Source organism: Lithobates pipiens, unplaced genomic scaffold, assembly GCF_037356315.1.
Source record: "Lithobates pipiens isolate NorthernLeopardFrog02 unplaced genomic scaffold, aLitPip1_a1.2 Scaffold_16, whole genome shotgun sequence".
NCBI classification, from domain to species: domain Eukaryota; kingdom Metazoa; phylum Chordata; class Amphibia; order Anura; family Ranidae; genus Lithobates; species Lithobates pipiens.
In genome coordinates this window covers 637962996-637986615 of record NW_027507748.1, presented here as the reverse complement: position 1 = coordinate 637986615, position 23620 = coordinate 637962996, and the positions used below count along the sequence as shown (strand labels likewise).

At 43.2% G+C, this 23620-nt stretch overlaps 1 protein-coding gene across 5 annotated transcripts in view; it reads right to left on the bottom strand.

The window, feature by feature from the left end:
• SETDB2 (SET domain bifurcated histone lysine methyltransferase 2) overlaps window positions 1-23620 on the bottom strand; it is a 124208-nt gene that overhangs the window by 12738 nt on the left and 87850 nt on the right. For 4 of the 5 annotated variants that reach the window (XM_077484248.1, XM_077484249.1, XM_077484246.1 and 1 more), the window contains one exon: window positions 19596-19684. The exons of the other annotated variant lie outside the window; for it this stretch is intronic. In XM_077484248.1, coding sequence (XP_077340374.1) covers window positions 19596-19684 — 89 coding nt within the window. The remainder of the gene's footprint in view (window positions 1-19595; window positions 19685-23620) is intronic. 5 annotated transcript variants of the gene reach the window in all.

The following is a 23620-nucleotide window of genomic DNA, read 5'->3' as shown; positions in this document are numbered from 1 at the left end:
ATTTTTATTTTTTTGTGAAGAATCACCAACAAGTGGGACACAATTGTGAAGTGGAACGAAATCTATTGATTTTTTAAACTTTTTTTAACTAATAAAAAAAATAAAAAGTGGGGCGTGCCAAATTATTCGGCCCCCTTGCGTTAATACTTTGTAGAGCCACCTTTTGCTGCGATTACAGCTGCAAGTCACTTGGGGTATGTCTCTATCAGTTTTGCACATTGAGAGACTGAAATTCTTGCCCATTCTTCCTTGCAAAACAGCTCGAGCTCAGTGAGGTTGGATGGAGAGCGTTTGTGAACAGCAGTTTTCAGCTCTTTCCACAGATTCTCGATTTGGATTCAGGTCTGGACTTTGACTTGGCCATTCTAACACCTGGATACGTTTATTTGTAAACCATTCCTTTGTAGATTTTGCTGTATGTTTGGGATCATTGTCTTGTTGGAAGATAAATCTCCGTCCCAGTTTCAGGTCTTTTGCAGACTCCAACAGGTTTTCATCCAGAATGGTCCTGTATTTGGCTGCATCCATCTTCTCCTCAATTTTAACCATCTTCCCTGTCCCTGTTGAAGAAAAGCAGGCCCACACCATGATGCTGCCACCACCATGTTTGACAGTGGGGATGGTGTGTTGAGGGTGATGAGCTGTGTTGCTTTTACGCCAAACATATCGTTTTGCATTGTGGGCAAAAAGTTCGATTTTGGTTTCATCTGACCAGAGCACCTTCTTCCACATGTTTGGTGTGTCTCCCAGGTGGCTTGTGGCAAACTTTAGACGAGACTTTTTATGGATATCTTTGAGAAATGGCTTTCTTCTTGCCACTCTTCCATAAAGGCCAGATTTGTGCAGTGTACGACTGATTGTTGTCCTATGGACAGACTCTCCCACCTCAGCTGTAGTTCTCTGCAGTTCATCCAGAGTGATCATGGGCCTCTTGGCTGCATCTCTGATCAGTCTTCTCCTTGTCTGAGCTGAAAGTTTAGAGGGACGGCCAGGTCTTGGTAGATTTGCAGTGGTCTGATACTCCTTCCATTTCAAAATGATCGCTTCCACAGTGCTCCTTGGGATGTTTAAAGCTTGGGAAATATTTTTGTATCCAAATCCGGCTTTAAACTTCTCCACAACAGTATTACGGACCTGCCTGGTGTGTTACTTGGTCTTCATGATGCTCTCTGCGCTTTCAACAGAACCCTGAAACTATCACAGAGCAGGTGCATTTATACAGAGACTTGATTACACACAGGTGGATTCTATTTATCACCATCAGTCATTTAGGACAACATTGGATCATTCAGAGATCCTCGCTGAACTTCTGGAGTGAGTTTGCTGCACTGAAAGTAAAGGGGCCGAATAATTTTGCACGCACCACTTTTCAGTTTTTTATTTGCTAAAAAAGTTTAAAATATCCAATAGATTTCGTTCCACTTCACAATTGTGTCCCACTTGTTGGTGATTCTTCACAAAAAATTACAATTTTATATCTTTATGTTTGAAACCTGAAATGTGGCAAAAGGTTGAAAAGTTCAAGGGGGCCGAATACTTTCGCAAGGCACTGTATATATAAAATTTCACTTTTCCTTTGCCCATTTTTTTCCACCTTTCCCCCCTTGCCTTCTCCTCTTTCTTCCCCGTTATGCACTTAAATACCAAACCAAGCCAGAAAGGAAAAAGGGGAAAATAAAATAAACATTAATTCCTTATATCCCTAGTGACCCCAAGCATTCCTTATATGGGAATACCCATATTATAAATTAATGGCCCCCATGGGTGCTGTATACAGTTTGTCCAGCCACTTTGCTCAAACCTTATCGTACTTAATAGGACAACCCCTAGTCATGTAGGTATCTCTATACAATGGGAGATTATTATTTATCAATTGTTTCCAGTATAGGAGCGTAGGAGGGCAAGGTTTCTTCCAATGCAACGCTATAGCTTTTCTTGCGTAGATTAATGTTATATTAGCAAACACTCGCTCAGACATTGAAATCGGAAAAGGAGCAGAAGTGATAGAGTTCAATAGATCCACCACTTCCACCCAAAATATAGTTATATATGGGCAAATCCAGAAAGTGTGTGTAAAATTGCCCTGAATTGCTCCACAACGCTAACACTCTGAAGAGCACACAGGATTTATCTTTTGAAGCTTGTGTGGCGCAATATATGCTCTTTGTACCAATTTATATTGGATCATACAGTCTCTCAAAGATACCAAAGTTCTCAAAGGTTCCCCAGACGATGTCATTGTATTGACGAAACGTGCGTCGGGAAGAGTTTGGCGTGCTGACTTCTCTGCTTACTTGGTATCTTGGATGGGCGTTCATATAAAGCTACTTTGCTTTTTGGCTTACTTTTTATTGTAAGTGCAATTCTTTTTAATTTAATAAATATCTTTACAATGTTATGTCATGGTGAGCTTCTCTTTTGGGTTTCCCTTGACTGCCATGCGGTCTACTTGTTTGCTCCGGTGAGCTGGCTGAATATTTCCCATTGCTGGAGAAATGTGTTCAGTTGATACCTATTAACCATGTCGTGTCCCAGGGAGAGGAGGTCCGAATTAAAAGGTACTTGATACATCTCTAAAATTTAAAGGCCCCGACTGGGTTTAGGTCGCAAGCCCCAAAGGCTTGCTAGCTGGTAAGCCTTCATTTTTTTAATGGTGGTCACATCGGTGGTGGACTCACATGGACAATTATTTCCTTTTTTCTTTTCACGATTGAAAGTGTTTTGGCGTTATTACGTTTATTTAGAAGTCACTTTAAATGGACCTTTTTTTTCACTTGAATTGGATTGTTTTCAACTGAATTGGACTTTCATGAATTTATCTATTTATTTATTTTCCACATGATATATATTGGACATTTTTATTCATATTTAACTTTAATTTGCAACATTCACTTATCAATTATTTGTAATACTCAGGTATCATACTTTTGTCGGGTATATATTTATAGGGAGTAACGCTTTTTCACACTAAATTATTATTGTAATTATGTGACTTGATCATATTTTTACTATATGAGTTGATTTTTTATTTCTATTCATTTTTTATTCACATTGGGTTCACATTTTTTAGATTTTTGTTTCTTTCCCTTTTTTTTTAGCACTGCTACACGTTTTTCTGATCCACTACTTCCACCCAAAAAATAGCTATATATGGACAAATCCAGAAAGTGTGTGTAAAATCCACCTGAACTGCTTTACAACGCCAACACTCTGAAGAGCACACAGGATTTATCTTTTGAAGTCTGTGTGGCGTGATATATGCTCTTTGTACCAATTTATATTGGGTCATACAGTCTCTCAAAGATACCAAAGATCACAAAGGGAAACCCCACACACCCCTCCAATCCTCCATATCCAAATCTAGTATATCTCGCACCCACCTAGCTCTAAGATCGTTTAGCGGCAAGATAGAAATTAATGTAAGATGACAATACAATCTCAAAGTGGACTAATCCAGACACTCAGACCTAAGCACTGATTCTAAAGTGGGATTGACTAATCGTTAAACTATCTGTGGACTTCCAGTTCCGGCACCACATGGAGTATCTGGGTCTCCACTCAGCTCCCACCCTGCGATCCCAAAAAATCGGCATTTAAAATCTAGCCCATCCCTCTTTCTATGCCAGAAAGTCTGCAGGGTGCCCCCCGGGATCACCCCCTACCTACGGCAAAGTTTTTTTGATCCTTGGCACGAGCGCTCGTTCGTCCGCTTCACCGCGGCCGGCCTGCCACAAAATCGAGGCCCCAGTCGCGGGCCTACACGGACCTCGCCATCCGCTCTAAGGCCTGGCGGAGACACCTGGTCCCCTCCGCTGCCTCAACAGATAGCCTTCCTATCCTCCTGGCCTCTGCAAGTGATCCGAAAAACCGCTGAATTGACGGGCGGACCAATCCATCCATCTGGCCGGGCTACTCTCAAATTCGAGGCCCCGGTCGCGGCCTGCACGGTAAGTACCAGTCGGATCCCAGGCCGGCAGTACCATCTGGAAACCTCCGTTACACCCTGCTGCACCACTGAGTGCCCTGCATACCCTCCTGCCGCCCACACCAAGCTCCACGACCACCGTAATACCGGGCGGACTTCACATACCACCCAGACCACAAAGTCAGGGCCCCGGTTGCGGCCTTCATGGACCCCACCGACAGCATCCACGGCCTGGGATCACCAAGCGGGTGTTCCTTCTGTGGTCAGCTGCCCCATCAGGCACCCATCAGCCCACCAACTGCACTTCCGGGCAACTGATCTAGCCACTGCGCAGAGGGCTACTACGCCTCGGACAGGGAACCCGAAATTAAGGCTCCTGTTCTTGGCCTTCCTGGAGGGCCTCCTCTTGCGGGTATGGCTCACATCTCTCGGGCACATCTAGATCACAGCGGCCAATCCTGAAACCCCCGCTGGCGTTGACCGAACCACCTGGAGCACCGCACATGGTCATTCCCCCTGTGAACGGCCGCAGTGCCCCCCCCCAGCCGCTACTCCAGGCTCCACTATCGGCTTTTCACCCCAGCAGCGACAAAGGGCCCACTGAAAAGTGATCGCTCGCCATCCATCATCTTGCACCACGCAGGGGCACACCTGCCCTTCTTTTCATCTATGGACTGCTTTGTGGAAAAGCCTGGTCCGCAGACCCACATGGCCACATCTACACCTCCAGTCCAGCCTACACTCGACACCCCGGATACGGACTCTCAAACCATCATGGCAGACTTACCGGCTATGGAGGTAAGCTCCCACATCCCACCCCCCTCTGCACTCCACGCTTCTCTCCCCCCGCCTGTCGCTCTACCAGCTCAAACTCTGGGGGACAGTAATACTGACCGTATAGCTCAGGCAGTGGCTGCCCTCCTATACCCCATGATAACCGCCTTGGTGGAAAAATAGATGCGGGGATGAGACAGATCAAAGCTCAACTAGGGGAACACTCCACGAGAATAAATGAAGTTGAATACCGGCTTTCCAGTCTGGAAGAATGAAGTTTACCAGGCGCAAGCCACCGAATATGCTCATGACAAAACGAACCAATATATACTCCAAAAACTGGACGATTTGGAAAACAGGTCCAGACGGAGTAATCTGAGATTTGTGGGGGTACCTGAATCTTTACAAACATCCGACCTAATGGATTTCTGCGCATTTCGGAAGCGATGGGTCTCCCCGGCCCTTGCAAGGTTGAACGAGCTCACTGCATGGGGGCCGCCGCTCCTGATCCCAAGTCACCCCGACCTATTATCGCGAAGTACCTCAATTACGATGACAAGTCCACCATCCTGCAAAAGTTCAGCAATGCCAGATCTCTTCAAATTGATGGTATCAAAATCGTGATTTTCGCTGACTATTCACTGGAGGTCTCGAAAAAGAGGAAAACTTTCCAACAAGTCTGTACTGAACTGTTCCAGCAACAAATAAAATTCACGCTGGCTTTCCCGGCGACTTTTCATCTTAAAGCCCCCAATGGGGATCAGCTGTCTTTTCAGGACGTCGCGGAAGCTTTCCTGTATAAATGCTAAAAGTGGTAGTAACGGCGCTCACCTGCTATTAATTATACTTGCAGCAGGCTCACCTGCTGTTAGTTAAACTTTGTCTTTACAAGGATGTGTGTAAATATGTGTAAAGATGAAAAGTGTAGCTGGAAAATGCCTATGTGACAATATCTCTCACAAAGATTATAATAAAATTATGAAGAGACCAATAATTTATGAAAAAAACACAATATTCCACATGTGTAAATCGCTAGCAATATGCGTAAGGATATTATGACGACCCTACTTCACATTATAAAAGCTATAATACACTTATTGCAAAATTGAATGTGCAAATGTACATTAGTGCAAAACTTACATTAAAAAGTGCTGGGTGCTTAAAAAAGTGCCATGGTAACAGTATCAACTGTGAAAAAGTGATACGTGCTACTAAAAGTGCCACAATGTATATATCCAGTACTTATGTATTTATTTATTTTTGGCAGTTTATTTTACTGCCAATGGTTAACTTATCACCTTTTCTTCACCAGCACTGCACCTCATTTTCAATTCTTCACTTTAGTCACCTCCAGTAATTTCTTATCCTTATCTTGACTGTTTTCCTTACAGAGTACCCTTGTGGTCCCTGGCCCGCCCTGATTGTAGCCTACCTGGGTCGCCGCTCCTGCCGTCTGCCACGGCCCCCGGTTAGAGGCCATTTCGGACGCCTTTGACCCTCTCCCGCCCTACCACTTGCCGGCTGTTCAAATTAGTAAGTTCGCACTTTTTGTGCGGTCGGGGGTACTATTCTACCCCTGTTTATAGGTTTTATTTTATTAATTTACAATATTATTATTTTTTCATTTTTTTCTGTTTCGCTCCTATTTTAGATACTCACGTGCATGCTCCTGATGAGTAGAGCTATTTGTTGCCGTGCGTTTACTCAACTTTATATTTGTACAATTATTATTTGATTCCTACCTCATCTGGCTCAGTGAGGCCATAGGTCCTGCAGTTATTAATGTGCAATATTGATTTTACCCAAGCTTGCCCATGTTGAACTATGGAATTTCACAATGATTATTTCCTTGAGATACTATTGTTATTAAATTGTTGAATGTCTACTATTTTATGTTTATTTACTTACCTTGAATATCAGTGGTTATGTCCTTTGATGTCCCTGGTGTCATTTTTGCTATTATTATTATTTTTTGCTATCATGTTATACATCTTATTTGATAAGAACTATGTATTATATTGCTATGTGAATAAAATTCCTTTGTTCAACTGGTATTATGTTTCGCTATCATGTGCCTCATATAAAGTCCCACCTTCCTTGTTCTCCTCTCCATTGATCCTATAAGGGATGGAAATGCATGACCTTACCAGCTCATGGTTTCATATAAAGTCCCGTAGGGATGGAAATACATGACCTTACCAGGTCTTGGCTTCCTTAAAGTCCCTAAAACAATCCTCCTTTTTTTCATTTGATATCAATCTAGGGATGGAAGCACATGTTTTAGCTTTATTGGCTTATCACTTTTACATCTCTGCCATTGACGACCTTATGTCTAGCCCCTCTGCCCTTTATATGTATTCTCTTCTTTTATTATTATATCCCTTTTACCCATATTAATTGTTTTACATCTATATCAATTATTGAATACTACTGATATGGGTAGGGTAGGTTGGATCACCTTGGCGCCCGATTTTTTTGTCCTCTCCCGGGGGTTGTGACGCGCACCACGGACCTCCGCCCCTTCCCCACCTCTTTGTTTTGGGGGGAGCGGCTGTTCCGTTCTACGTGTCAACGTCACGCGTTCTGTGCAATACTTGCGGCGTCTTTCAGATCGCCGCACGCTTGTTACAGACGTGTCACACTCGTGGTTAATGGGGGAGTGGTTTTGGCCCCGCTTGGCTGGAGAGGATTCTCCGACCAGCGGCGCCTTTCCTCCTCCCCCATATTGCGCCACGTTGCGTGACGATGGTGGGCGGTGCTGCGGTGACGCATATATGGGTGTCTCTCTGGGCGTTCTTGGCACTCAAGGCCTCTGTATCTCTCACTCCACACCGTGCTATTTCTCTCTCTCTCTAGATGGTGCTTGATTTTTCCAGGTAATCGTCCCTGTTGTACTCTTTTTCGTTTGGCCAACCAGCCTCTATATTCACTTTTCACACACTGGTTTCTGTCACTATTTTTGGCAGTTTATTTTACTGCCAATGGTTAACTTATCACCTTTTCTTCACCAGCACTGCACCTCATTTTCAATTCTTCACTTTAGTCACCTCCAGTAATTTCTTATCCTTATCTTGACTGTTTTCCTTACAGAGTACCCTTGTGGTCCCTGGCCCGCCCTGATTGTAGCCTACCTGGGTCGCCGCTCCTGCCGTCTGCCACGGCCCCCGGTTAGAGGCCATTTCGGACGCCTTTGACCCTCTCCCGCCCTACCACTTGCCGGCTGTTCAAATTAGTAAGTTCGCACTTTTTGTGCGGTCGGGGGTACTATTCTACCCCTGTTTATAGGTTTTATTTTATTAATTTACAATATTATTATTTTTTCATTTTTTTCTGTTTCGCTCCTATTTTAGATACTCACGTGCATGCTCCTGATGAGTGGCGCATCAGCCACGAAACGCGTAGAGCTATTTGTTGCCGTGCGTTTACTCAACTTTATATTTGTACAATTATTATTTGATTCCTACCTCATCTGGCTCAGTGAGGCCATAGGTCCTGCAGTTATTAATGTGCAATATTGATTTTACCCAAGCTTGCCCATGTTGAACTATGGAATTTCACAATGATTATTTCCTTGAGATACTATTGTTATTAAATTGTTGAATGTCTACTATTTTATGTTTATTTACTTACCTTGAATATCAGTGGTTATGTCCTTTGATGTCCCTGGTGTCATTTTTGCTATTATTATTATTTTTTGCTATCATGTTATACATCTTATTTGATAAGAACTATGTATTATATTGCTATGTGAATAAAATTCCTTTGTTCAACTGGTATTATGTTTCGCTATCATGTGCCTCATATAAAGTCCCACCTTCCTTGTTCTCCTCTCCATTGATCCTATAAGGGATGGAAATGCATGACCTTACCAGCTCATGGTTTCATATAAAGTCCCGTAGGGATGGAAATACATGACCTTACCAGGTCTTGGCTTCCTTAAAGTCCCTAAAACAATCCTCCTTTTTTTCATTTGATATCAATCTAGGGATGGAAGCACATGTTTTAGCTTTATTGGCTTATCACTTTTACATCTCTGCCATTGACGACCTTATGTCTAGCCCCTCTGCCCTTTATATGTATTCTCTTCTTTTATTATTATATCCCTTTTACCCATATTAATTGTTTTACATCTATATCAATTATTGAATACTACTGATATGGGTAGGGTAGGTTGGATCACCTTGGCGCCCGATTTTTTTGTCCTCTCCCGGGGGTTGTGACGCGCACCACGGACCTCCGCCCCTTCCCCACCTCTTTGTTTTGGGGGGAGCGGCTGTTCCGTTCTACGTGTCAACGTCACGCGTTCTGTGCAATACTTGCGGCGTCTTTCAGATCGCCGCACGCTTGTTACAGACGTGTCACACTCGTGGTTAATGGGGGAGTGGTTTTGGCCCCGCTTGGCTGGAGAGGATTCTCCGACCAGCGGCGCCTTTCCTCCTCCCCCATATTGCGCCACGTTGCGTGACGATGGTGGGCGGTGCTGCGGTGACGCATATATGGGTGTCTCTCTGGGCGTTCTTGGCACTCAAGGCCTCTGTATCTCTCACTCCACACCGTGCTATTTCTCTCTCTCTCTAGATGGTGCTTGATTTTTCCAGGTAATCGTCCCTGTTGTACTCTTTTTCGTTTGGCCAACCAGCCTCTATATTCACTTTTCACACACTGGTTTCTGTCACTATTTTTGGCAGTTTATTTTACTGCCAATGGTTAACTTATCACCTTTTCTTCACCAGCACTGCACCTCATTTTCAATTCTTCACTTTAGTCACCTCCAGTAATTTCTTATCCTTATCTTGACTGTTTTCCTTACAGAGTACCCTTGTGGTCCCTGGCCCGCCCTGATTGTAGCCTACCTGGGTCGCCGCTCCTGCCGTCTGCCACGGCCCCCGGTTAGAGGCCATTTCGGACGCCTTTGACCCTCTCCCGCCCTACCACTTGCCGGCTGTTCAAATTAGTAAGTTCGCACTTTTTGTGCGGTCGGGGGTACTATTCTACCCCTGTTTATAGGTTTTATTTTATTAATTTACAATATTATTTTTTCATTTTTTTCTGTTTCGCTCCTATTTTAGATACTCACGTGCATGCTCCTGATGAGTGGCGCATCAGCCACGAAACGCGTAGAGCTATTTGTTGCCGTGCGTTTACTCAACTTTATATTTGTACAATTATTATTTGATTCCTACCTCATCTGGCTCAGTGAGGCCATAGGTCCTGCAGTTATTAATGTGCAATATTGATTTTACCCAAGCTTGCCCATGTTGAACTATGGAATTTCACAATGATTATTTCCTTGAGATACTATTGTTATTAAATTGTTGAATGTCTACTATTTTATGTTTATTTACTTACCTTGAATATCAGTGGTTATGTCCTTTGATGTCCCTGGTGTCATTTTTGCTATTATTATTATTTTTTGCTATCATGTTATACATCTTATTTGATAAGAACTATGTATTATATTGCTATGTGAATAAAATTCCTTTGTTCAACTGGTATTATGTTTCGCTATCATGTGCCTCATATAAAGTCCCACCTTCCTTGTTCTCCTCTCCATTGATCCTATAAGGGATGGAAATGCATGACCTTACCAGCTCATGGTTTCATATAAAGTCCCGTAGGGATGGAAATACATGACCTTACCAGGTCTTGGCTTCCTTAAAGTCCCTAAAACAATCCTCCTTTTTTTCATATGTATTTATAAAGTCGCTAAATGGAAGCATGCAATTTTTAGGTTGATGTAAGAGTCCAACGGCAGAAAAGACAATAATATTCCAGTAAGAAAGTTCTTCTAAAACAAAAGTGCCAGTGTGCTTTAATTCTCAATGGATTCCTGGATTGCAACCGGTGCGATTTTCGTGTATAAAGACAATAGTCCGCATTCACCAGCTCCCCTTCCCCTTAAGGGTAAATGCGCCTCCACAGTGTAAGCCCCTGTGCCGCTGTGCAGAGCTGGTCCGGTTATTATCCAGTAATTTTTCCTCATTAAAAGCAAAATGGGGCAAACATTGTGTAATCCAGTTTTTAAAACCACGTTTTATTAAGTATATAGAATGCTACTCACACAATAGAAGATAAAAAATACGTTTCAGGTCACAGTGTATTTGAATTCACCGCCGCCACCGCTATGCGAGTGTATACACCTTGGGCCACGCCCTACGCGTTTCGTCATTGGACGTCGTCTGGAGCCAATGACGAAACGCGCAGGGAGTGGCCTAAGGTGTATACACTCTCGCATAGCGTTGGCGGCGGTGAATTCAAATACGCTGGGACCTACATTTACTGAAACTTATTTTTTATCTACTATTGTGTGAGTAGCATTCTATATACTTAATAAAACGTGGTTTTAAAAACTGGATTACACTATGTTTGCCCCATTTTGCTTTTAATGAGGAAAAATTACTGGATAATTACTGGATAATAACCGGACCAGCTCTGCACAGCAGCACAGGGGCTTACACTGTGGAGGCGCATTAACCCCTTAAGGGGAAGGGGAGCTGGTGAGTGCGGACTATTGTCTTTATACACGAAAATCGCACCGGTTGCAATCCAGGAATCCATTGAGAATTAAAGCACACTGGCACTTTTGTTTTAGAAGAACTTTCTTACTGGAATATTATTGTCTTTTCTGCCGTTGGACTCTTACATCAACCTAAAAATTGCATGCTTCCATTTAGCGACTTTATAAATACATAAGGACTGGATATATACATTGTGGCACTTTTAGTAGCACATAGCACTTTTTCACAGTTGATAATGTTACCATGGCACTTTTTTAAGCATCCAGCACTTTTTAATGTAAGTTTTGCACTAATGTACATTTGCACCTTCAATATTGCAATAAGTGTATTATAGCTTTTATAATGTGAAGTAGGGTCTTCATAATATCCTTACGCATATTTCTAGCGATTTACACATGTGGAATATTTATTGTGTTTTTTTCATAAATGATTGGTTTCTTCATAATTTTATTACAATCTTTGTGAGAGATATTGTCACGTAGGCATTTTCCAGCTGCACTTTTCATCTTTACACATATTTACACACATCCTTGTAAAGACAAAGTGTAACTAACAGCAGGTGAGCCTGCTGCAAGTATAATTAATAGCAGGTGAGCGCCGTTACTACCACTTTTAGCATTTATTCACGTCTTTCACTCTTTGGGTAAATTTGTAGGTAGTGGCAGCCCCTTTTCTTACCACTAGGGTCTTGTTTCGGCTTTTTGTGTTGTTCACCTTCTGGTGTAGTTGTTTGACTTTTTATTTTATAGTAATAAATTTAGGGTCCTTAGCGCACCTTTACCCCCCCTTTTTTATCGGAAGCTTTCCTGTGCTCAATGCGCTCTGGCAACTACACAGAATCTCTGCACAAAGCATCTCTAAACAACCACCTAATGGAACAAAGGAGCCAGAGGAAAGATTCCCCAAAGCGCTTCAGATCATCTGGCCCGATGCACCGGAAATTTCCTCGCTGATACGGACTCATTTAGTCTGCGGATCCTCTCTTTTGTTGTATAACGGTATGGCAGGCTAACAACGCAACACATCTGCCTACCGCAGGACTATCTCAAGTATCTGGCCCACTCCTAAGTGGCTGTCTTTTCTTTTTTTACCATCCGCTTTTACTGCTGTTTATACCGGTTTTACTTTTCTCCCTGTCTTAGGATGGTATTTCCCATAAAGCCTCCTTGGGTAAATCACCCCTCCTAATCCCCTGCCCATGGCGGCATTTCCATCATGGCTGCAGACACTGTTTTGTTAGGGCTCGCATCCATCCCTGTGTCTGGATCGTTGGGGAGAGCTGGCTTGCGCAAAGGCTCTATGCGGAAAAAAGTGAAGTTCATTTGCTATTGTGTGTTTGTTTTGTCTACAGTTCTCATTTCCCCTTTTGCTCCTCTCCTCTAACTCCCCCCCCTCCACCACACACCCCGACCAACAGACACTCAGGTTCAATCGCTTTTGTCAGGCGGCTTTCCCTGGTTCAAGCAGTTTCTTCACTACTCCTTCTCAGGTTCTATATTCCGTTGAGCTACACCCCCCCCCCCCCCCACATGACCCACACGCGAATCTGCCCACATGAAAGTCACCTCCTGGAACGTGAAAGGGCTTAGGTCCCCTGTCAGGAGACTAAAAATTCTTCGCCACCTGAAGAGACTTAAAACTGACATCGCCTTACTCCAGGAAACCCACCTTACCCCCCTGACTTTCACCGCATGAAAAAACTTGTCACTGTCCTGGGCTCCAATGCGATTAACCGCAAAGCTGGAGTTCTCATTTTCCTCCATAAGAATCTTCCCTGCAAAATATTACAGGTTGACACGGACACCCAGGGTCCTTTTATCTCCGTCCACTTAAAAACAGGGTCTAGAGAAATTATGTTGTCCAGTATTTATGCCCCAAACGACCCTGGTAAACAATTTAGGAGGGAGACTATCACAACCATGCATCCCTCGGAAGACAGATCCCGCCCCAAACGCCAGCGGTCACCACCTGCCCCCTCCAAGCATACCCATTTCGCACAAACTATGGATTCTCTCTCCCTCCATGATGTCTGGAGACTCCATCACCCAACTGACCGAGTATACACCTTTTATTCCAACCCGCACAACATTTTCACCAGCATTTACTACATCTTTGCACAGACAGCCTTTTACCATTCTCAGTTCTCAGCTCTCAGTTGCTGATATTCATAATATTGCTATCTCAGACCACGTGCCCATCTCCACATCACTGGAAACGCCTGACTTGCATCCATCTCCCCGCGTTTGCCCTCCTATCTCTATAACAATGCTGACTTTCAGAGCTATATGGAGGGAGCTTGGTTGGAATACTCCGCGGCCAACTCTCCCCATACGGAGAACCCGAACCTTTTCTGGGAAGCAGGCAAGGCCTTCCTTAGAGGATGCATCATCTCCTACGCTGCCTCCCTGAAGAGGAATGCCTTGCTAAATTACAAGAAAGCTAGTGGAGACCTCCGCCTGGCGCAGCGCTCTCTTTGCGCCGTGGATTCCCTCGAGAACAGACAAAAATGGCAAGTAGCGAAACGGTCCTTCGATACTTGGGCAGACTCTCTTGAGCAGACACATCGGACTCGCCTGGAAGCTACCCTCCATAAATTTGGTAATAAAGCCGGCAAATTATTGTCAAGTCTGTGCAAAGGACCCTTTCGTTCGACACATATTACCTCGAGAGACTTGTCGAGCACTATAAAATCCTCTCAACGGGATAAAAACAAAGTCATGCTCGATATATTCTTTGCTCTACGTCGCAGACCCCATTGACAGAAACGTAGCTGCCTCATTCTGGCTGGACTGTCCATCCCCATGATATCCCCTTCCCAACTAGAAGCTCTCAATGCTCCCATCTCCCTGACCGAAATTTCAACGGCCATTAAACATCTTGCTCCCTCTAAAGCCCCGGGCCCGGACGGGTTCACGGGGGAATTCTACAAGACCCTATCCTCCATTACTGAAACGGCTCTTTATGCTGTCTATAATAATATCTGGGGGTTGGTAAATAAGGGCTGGGGGCCCTTATTTACCAACCGGCAATCAGGCCATCATTAAATTGCTTCCAAAAAAAGGCAAAGATCCCCAAGAACCTGGCTCGTACAGATCCATTTGTCTCTTAAAATTGGATGTAAAATTGCTCTCAAAAATAGTAGCTTCCAGACTGGCCATAGTCATCCCCTCCCTGATACATCCAGCCCAATCTGGCTTTGTTAAAGGTAGAATGGCCACCATGAACATACGCAAGGTTATGACTGCCCTAGAACATGCAAAAAATTTGCCGGCGGAGGGATCACGCCATCATCAACCTAGACGCAGAAAAGGCTTTTGATAATGTCAGTTTTGACTGGGTCTCTTTGGCACTTTCTAAAATGGGATTCTCTGGCCCTTTCGCTCACCTTGTGTGACCCATGTACGCATCCCCTGTGGCCCGGTTGGTGGTGGCGGGCCTCCTCTCGGATGAATTCCGTCTCTATAAAGGTACAAGACAGGGTTGCCCCCTTTCCCTCTTCTCTTTTACACTGCATTAGAACCACTTTCCTTTTACCTCATCCAAAAAGCCCCCCTCCATGGAATCAAAATAGGCTCACAGGAACTTCGCACATCCCTCTTCGCTGATGACATTCTGATATTTACAACCAACCCAACATCCACGCCATTTTAAACTATCTTCGATGAATTTAGACTCTGCTTGGGCCTTCGCATAAACTACAGCAAAAGCTAAATCTTCCCCATAGGCACACTTTCTTCTCCTCCATGGATTCACCTTTCACCTTTCTCGGTGGCCAACTCCCATATAACTTATCTAGGAATTAAGATAGGGAAATTGCCCTTCTCTTTATATCCCCTAAACTGCCCCCCTTTGATAACAAAAACTACGCAGGAATTAAGTAACTGGATGGATCTGCCTCTCTCGCTTCTGAGAAGACGTCACTTAGTAAAGATGGTCAGTTTTGCTCGATTACTATACCCTCTCCAAACGATTCCTCCGCTTCTAAAACACAGATACTTTACTCCTAAATAAAGCCATATCAAAATTCCTTTGGCAGAACAAAAGACCACATATCGCCTTTGCAAAATTGTTTCTTCCCCGTAGCAAGGGAGGGATTAGCCTACTGAATATTAGAACCTATAACTTCTCCTGCTTATTGCGGATTAGCCTGGACTGGATCTCACAACTCTCCCACTACTCTAATTACTCTTTGGAATCGTCAATGGCTCACCCCTACTCCCTGGTGGCCCTCCTCCACTGCAATTGGAAATCTACCCCCCCCCCCCCCACAACACAATCTTCTCCTCAGAGACACAGTCATTGCTTGGAGGGAAGTGAGAAAAACACTCAAACTATCTCCCTTTACATCCAGATATCTCACGATACAAGGTCAGCCGAGCTTCCCGCCAGGGATGGAGCATAAACCGTTCCTTGAATGGTGTCAAAAAGGCCTAACACATTTCTCCTCTCTGTCTAACATGGACTCAGGTCACCCCTTTCCCTTCTCTGTGGTTGCTGAAACCTTCTCCCTCCCTCTTTCACATGCGTTCCAACATGCCCAATGTATCAGTTTCTTGAGGGACTCCTGCAGAGATAAGCGCAAAAGATTTTGGCTTTCTTTTCTGGATCAGCTACTCCAAGGTGCCACTTACAAAATCTAGGACATCAACAAACCGCTCTTGTTGAAATCCACCCTTTTGATTGCCTCATCATCAGTTGCTAACTGGGCTAAAGATTTCTCAGATCCAGACTTGGTGGATAAACTTCTATCTGGCTACAATACAACGCTTCAGATGATCCCCAATGAGATTTGGAGAGAAACCCAACTAAAAATACTGCACCAAGCTTACATACCATTTCTCTCTGATAAGGTCGCAGGAGCTTCTACCTGTCCTATGTGTCGTCAGCCAAAACCTTCTCTATCCCACCGTTTCTGGGGCTGCACCTTTATCTCCTCCTTCTGGGATCAGGTTATGGAATTCATCTTTGAAATAATGTTGCGGACATTACCTAAGGACCCTCTTATGCTCATCTTCGGCTATTGGGATGACCATCTGTTGCCGTGGTCCCCCTCATCCCACCCCGGTACCAAAGCCTGGGGCTTGACTGTTCTTTTAATAGCCTGACGGTTGATCCTAAAACACTGGACATCTCCTTGCTGTCCACCGATACCGCTTCTCAAAAGGGAACTCCTGCATCTGCTCCACAAGGAAAAACTCAACACCGATTTCAAACATGCGAAATCCAGACACCGCTTCTACTCTAAATGCTCGGCTTTCATGAATTCGACCCTCTCTAGTGAAGAAGCTTCCAACTTCGAACACTTCTCTTTCTCATACTATGCTCCTCTTACCTATCCTCCTGAAGAAGCAGACGACCCAATCATCGACCCATCCACTGAGGAACCAACCGCCTCCGTTGTTTAAGATCTCCCTCAACACACTTACCCTGTCTCACCTCTATCAAACTCATCCGCTTCAACGATGCACCGGAAACATCAACCCGAGTCTATCTCTATCTCAGTCTCCTAACCAGAAAAATAGAAAAGCATTTTCATCTTTGACTCCTTCACAGTGTGTCTACAAGAACTTATGAACAACACTGCACCCCCCCCCCCCCCCCTTGTATTTTTTATTCTATTTTCTTTTTATGGTACCGCTTATAGCTCACAGGTTCCTTACTCTAGATCCATCCAGTTTTAGTGACATGGCAGTTATGTTTTGAGATACCTTTCATTTTCTCTTTTACTAGTCTCAGTTCCATGTACACATCTGTTATGTTTTTTTCTAAGTGCCTAGACTGTTGGTATATGTAGATTACCCTGAGAAAAACAAGAAGGATCTCTCTTTTTTTGTTGTAACGTATTAAGTGATTACGTGTACCACATTTGCTTCAATAAAATCTATTTAAAAAAAAAAAAAAGAAGAAGAAAAAAAAAAAGAACACTGTGGAAACTGTACATGAAAAGTATGAAGAAGCTGGAAATATCTAAATAGATGGGAACGTGGAACATTAAAAGTTAAAGTAAGTGTAGAGAAAGTAGATCAATTCCGATCAGTAATCACTTGAGAAAGTAATTTAAAGTGTAAGTAAACCCCCCTATCATTTTCAGCCATGGAAGCTGCCATCTTTTCCTCTGTTTAATCTACAGCAGCCATGGTGCTGCACATGTGATCAGTTATGACACCAACCACTGGATGGTTTGACAGTTTGGTTGAGAGCACAACCAATGGGAGTGTTACATTTCTGGCACATGCCAAAAATGAAATTGTTTTAAGGATGGGTTTACTTTCGCTTTAATATTATATTTAGTCTATGCAATAGGCTTTGGTGCTTTAAAGAATTGAGGAAGAGCAGGCTTAAACCATAAAAGGGGCACTTGGAGAAATCGCACACCCTTAGGATAATGCTCACATCTAAGACCAGCCTCCCAAGCTCGAATAGTAATGAGCATTGAAGCAGTCAACTGGTACAGTGCCCTACAACCCCTAAATAAAAGAGCCTTGAGAGCATCCATAGAACCTACTACTGCTGCTTTCAGGTGAGTAGAGGAGTTATATATATCAGGGTTCAGCCACCATGCGTAACCAACTGAGTGGCTAAAAAGTATTTATATAAATCCGGAAAAGCTAGTCCTCCCTGTTCACCAGGGCGCATGAGGGTGGTTAATTTGTAACTGGGGTTCTTCGATCTCCATAAAAAAGATGAAAAAAGTTGGTTTAATCTTGTAAAAAAATGACATAGGAAGCCACTGGAGAGAGTCTCTAAATAGATACATACATTTTGGTATAATCTTCATTTTTAAAAGATGAATACGTCCCAATAAAGACAATGGTAGAGACTTTCATACTTTCAATTTTGATCCAATATCTTCAAGAATCGGAGTCAAATTCAGGGAAATAAACTCAGAAGCTTGGCGGGAAATTACAATTTCTAAGTATTTGAAATTATCTACCCACTGCAATGAAATATCATTCAAAGCCATACTACTGGCCTCCGTAGCTATTGGGACAGCAACCTTGCATTTTTTCAGATTTGGAATTCTGGCTGGTTTGTTATTGGAATCAGCCAACCACACTCCATGTGTACAAAAGTCCAACTTCCTTCCCTGCAACTCCATGGCTAGCTGCCTCCAGTGAACTTTTAAATGAACATTACACTTAAGTTTTACCCTCGCAGCCTTGCTTACTTGACACTGCAACCTTTACAATTAAGCCACCTGTGCCTCCAATAGACAAATGAGAGTCCCTAATACTAGGTGTCACAGTTGAATGTGTGTACTAATGACCTAGGACGGCCCATGCTATACCCACTTGTTTGTTCACATGCATCCACATCTCAATCGGATTACAGCTATATATCTTGTTTGGGATGACCACAAACCACTGCTTAATTAGAAAGTAGGACGATAGTATATGCAATATATTGATCAACAATACTTCAAACAACTCCCATCCTTTGAGCTGGGTGTATGTCTGATTGTGTGGATATATGTGCAGCTGTGATCCCTCTTTTTAAATCACCACGTCTTTTTTATTATTTTGGAACGTTATACTCACACTGCTATTTTTGGTATTTTGTCATATTTGATATTGTGGTGTGTTTTTTCTAAATAAAATTGAATTAAATTCAACTGTAGTGTTCAGTTACCACAAACCCTTTGGAAGGCCTTGTCCTTTCTTTTTTCTCTTCTTTCTGGCTGCCTCCAGCACCATATTTTACATTTAGGCTACTTTCATACTGTGGTGCTTTACAGGGGCTACAGTATATCGCTAAAAATTATGACTGCAGAGCGCCTCTGTCACTCCAGTGTGAAAGACTGAGGGCTTTCACACTGGAGCAGTGCGCTTGCGGAACACTAAAAAAGGTCCTGCAAGCAGCATCTTTGAGGCACTTTAGGAGCGGTGTATACACAAAAGCGTCCCTGCCCATTGAAATCAATAGGCAGTGCTTACCGAAGTGCCTGCAAAGCTGCAAGTTGTTATCTGTGCAAATATTTCCCCTGATCACCTGCAATGTACCTGAGGTTAACTTGGACTTTTAGGGTCATATGGCAAGTGTGCTTTAAAGTGCACTTTTACACGTGGATCAATCAACACTTGAAATGTGGAGTGAATCTTTGGGCCTTCATGTTCTTTATATTTTTGAACACCCTGCCTCCAGAGCTGAGCTTCACTCACCATCCTCCCTGCTCAATGTGAATGCCCCTGTAGCCAATAATGAACTCTCACTCTAGAAATGCATCAATCCAGTTTATTAGTATTTTTCAAAATTGTTTTGAGCAAAGAAAGGATTTCTGTGTTGCAAAGTTTTTTTTTTTGTTTTTTTTTAAGATTACCAAACTAAAAAATTGTCTTTAGTGGAAATGAATGTTGACAGATAAAAAAAATGGTACAAACCTCTTAGTAAAAAATGCTACCCAGGGAAATTTCTTTGAATGAGTTTCTACAAACACGGGTTGTACAAACAGGTTTGGTGAACAGCTATGCTGCGTTCAGGGAGAAAATAAAATGTATTATTATTTAAACAAAAATGTTCTATCTCACACAGTTTTATTTTAACACAAGGATAATTAAGGACATTAAGGATAAAATAACAAAAAAACTGGAGCGATAACTCTCCTTAAATTCTTCAAATGAATTTTAAACATTCACTATGATTAAAACACAGACAGCTCTTGTTTTCTTAATACTGGAAAGCAATTACATAATCTAACCCATGGGTGCTCAACCTGTGGCCCTCCAGCTGTTGCGGAACTACAAGTCCCATCATGCCTCTGCCTTTAGGAGTCATGCTTGTAACGGTCAGTGGCTTGCAATGCCTCATTGGACTTGTAGTTCCTCAACAGCTGGAGAGCCACAGGTTGAGCACCCATGAACCCCTAAAGCTCTTATGCAGCTGAGAACAGAGGGAATGTGATCACTTAAGAAAAAAAGAGAAAAAAAAAAAGGTATTCGTTTTTTTTTCATGACTATACAAAAAAAAATTAAAAAAAATAAAAAAGGTTTTACATAGCTATACCTGCAAGTGATCACCGCCATTTTCAGCTGTTGTTGCTGCTGGAAGGATCATGTGACCAGACAAAAGCAGTTTCAGAATAGGTAAGTTTAAGCATCTTTTCTATCACAGGGTAGATAGAATAGTCCTAAGATTGGCGTGTGGAAGTAGATTTAGCCTTAGTTAGATTTTGACTGAACTTCTACTTTAAATTAAACTTAGTTACTTGAGGTTCAGTAGTTTTGATACAATTGGATTATAACTGCCACCTTCAGGGGGATTTGGTCACTGGAAACATAAAAGCCCTTAGCCAGTCAGTTATAAACCCTCCCACTCTCAGCATGCTTCAGTTTTGTAGAAAAGTAGTACTTGGGAGTAGATAACAAAAGGACTTTTGTCCTTTAAAGTGGAATTAAAACTTTATTTTTTTATAACCACTGACAGCTAGGGTTTTTAATGAACAAAGAGACCCAAGTTATTTCTTCCTTCATAAATGCTTCTCTCTGCCTGTCAGTGTTAATTAATGTACACTGAGCCATGCATATATAGCTCAGGGTACATTTGCGGTACCACTCTGTGCCATGAAGTAGTTACTGATGTGTGCACGTGCAGTAGTGACGTCATCGTGGCCCTGCCATTAAAGCCACTCAAAGCAAAAACCTGGAAGGAAGACAAGGAGAAAATGGAAGCGCCCCAGACCTACTAAAGCGGACACCGCAGGGCTGGAGGGCATTATTTGCCAGGCAAGTCTGCCATAATGCGTTAATATGCTGTGCATACTAGCACAATATAATATAATCCTTCTATGGGGCCATTTAGATAAAACATATCTTTATATCTCTAGCTGTATATCTCTATCTGTCAAAGTATATATCCACCTTAAGGAATCTCAAAAAAATGATTTTAAAGGTACCGTATATACTCGAGTATAAGCCGAGATTTTCAGCCTCTTTTTTGAGGCTGAAAGTGCCCCCCTCGGCTTATACTCGAGTCATCGCTGTCTGCCCGCTCGATCAGCGTGTCGAGCAGACAGACAGCGGCCATTCTATTCAAAAGCCGCGCCTCCGGCTCCGCCTTCGCCTGTGATAGGCGGAACACTGAATTTCCCAGCAGCCTGTGTTCCGCCTATCACGGACATCGTATCATCCTCGTACTACGGACGAGGATGATACGAAGGCAGTGATAGGCGGAACACAGGCTGCTGGGAAATTCAGTGTTCCGCCTATCACAGGCGAAGGAGGAGGCGCGGCTTTTGAATTTTACAATGGCCGCCGAAGAGGGCACGGGACGGAGGCAAGGCAAGGCAAGGCAAGGCAAGGCAAGGCACGGCACGGCACGGGACGGGACGGAGGCAAGGCAAGGCACGACACGACGGCAAGGCACGGCACGGCACGGGACGGAACGGAGGCAAGGAGGCAAGGCACGGGACGGAGGCTCGGGACAAAGGTAGGCTGGACACACACACACACACACACACACACACACACACACACACACACACACACACACACAGGGATGGGTGGATGGATGGAGACACACACAGGGATGGGTGGATGGATGGAGACACACACACACAGGGATGGATGGATGGATGGATGGAGACACACACACACAGGGATGGATGGATGGATGGACACACACACACACAGGGATGGATGGATGGATGGACACACACACACACAGGGATGGATGGACGGACACACAGGGATGGACGGACACACAGGGATGGACGGACACACAGGGATGGACGGACACACACACAGGGATGGACAGGCATGTCTTACCCTCGGCTTATACACGAGTCAATAAGTTTGCCAGTTTTTTTGGGGGTAAATTGGGGGCCTCGGCTTATATTCGGGTCGGCCTATACTCGAGTATATACGGTAAGTATTTTTTCTTTATCATTAAGGGACGCAGGTTCAGCAGTTACTCCGATATGATGGGGATGCTCAAAAGCAGTGCAACTGAGGAGGAAACACTGCAAGTAAAATGACAACAGGAGATTAAAACAAAAGCAGAATAAAGCCAAGGACAGCCTGCAGCTAAAGGAGCTGCATGAAGGATCTTATGCCTGAAGCGTGCATCAGTTGAGGCCACAAAATCCATCTAATAAAACTTAGAGAACCGAGGATCAGATGGCAGCCTTAAAAATCTCTGAAACAGTTGCTTGATGCCAAGCTGCTTCAAGCAAAGCAAACAGAATATTAGCATGCATTAAAAAGGGGATCACCTCCAGAGATAAAATGATAATTCTCCCATTCTACAACACTCTGGTCCGTCTGCACCTGAAGTATGCCATCTTGTTCTGGGCACCAGTCCTCAGGAAGGATGTACTGGAACTGGAGAGAGTCCAGAGAAGGACAGCAAAACTAATAAAGGGACTGGAGGACATTAGTTATGAGGAAAGGTTACAAGCACTGAACTTATTCTCTCTGGAGACGAGATGCTTGAAAAGGGATATGATTTCAATCTACAAATACCGTATTGGTGACCCCACAATAGGGATAAAACTTTTCAGCGAAAGGGAATTTAATAAGACATGCAACCATTAACTAAAATTAGAAGAAAAGAGGTTTAAGCTTAAACTGCATAGAGGGTTCTTTACTGTAACTTTACTGAGTGGTAAGGATGTGGAATTCTCTGCCACAGGCACAGGTTTCAGCAGGGGGCAGCGATAATTTAAAAAAAACTCTTAGATAAGCACCTGAACGACCACAACACACAAGGTATACAATGTAATACTGACATAAAATCACATAGGTTGGACTTGATGGACTTGCGTCTTTTTTCAACCTCGTCTACTATGTAACTATTTAAGAGGGACTCAAAGACCTAGCAATGCATGTCCTAATAGGTAAAGGTGAAACTTTGCCCTTAAAAGCTTATCTAAATGTTAAGCCACTGAGAAATGAGAAACTGAAAGAAAAAAAAAAAAAAAAAAAAAAAAAAAAAAAAAGAGTTGAGTTTAATGGTAGCAGTGGCTGACAGGTACACCTGTAAAGCACATATCACATCTAGGCGGTCATAGGAAACTTTCTTCTGATGAACTGAAGCCAGAAAAGTTCTGATTGAGACCAAAACTACCTTAGGAAGAAAGAAGTTTATAGACCTCAATACTAACTTATCCTTGCATAAGACCAAAAAAGGATTCTATACAGGATAAGGCTGCCACCTCAGCCAAACTACAGATGTAATCACGATAAGAAATTAAACCTTGTAATTGGAAGTGGAATATCCTTGATAGGTTCAATTATTGATCTTTGAAGAGTGGACTATACCCAAATTAGATCCCACTGAGTCACAAGTGACTGTACAGAAGCCATACTACAATGGCCCTTTAGCAAAATCTTGAATAATGGGGGATTTGCAGCCTTTGAAAGTAGATCACAAAAGCTAAGATTTGTCCCTTGATGGCACCTCAAGGCCA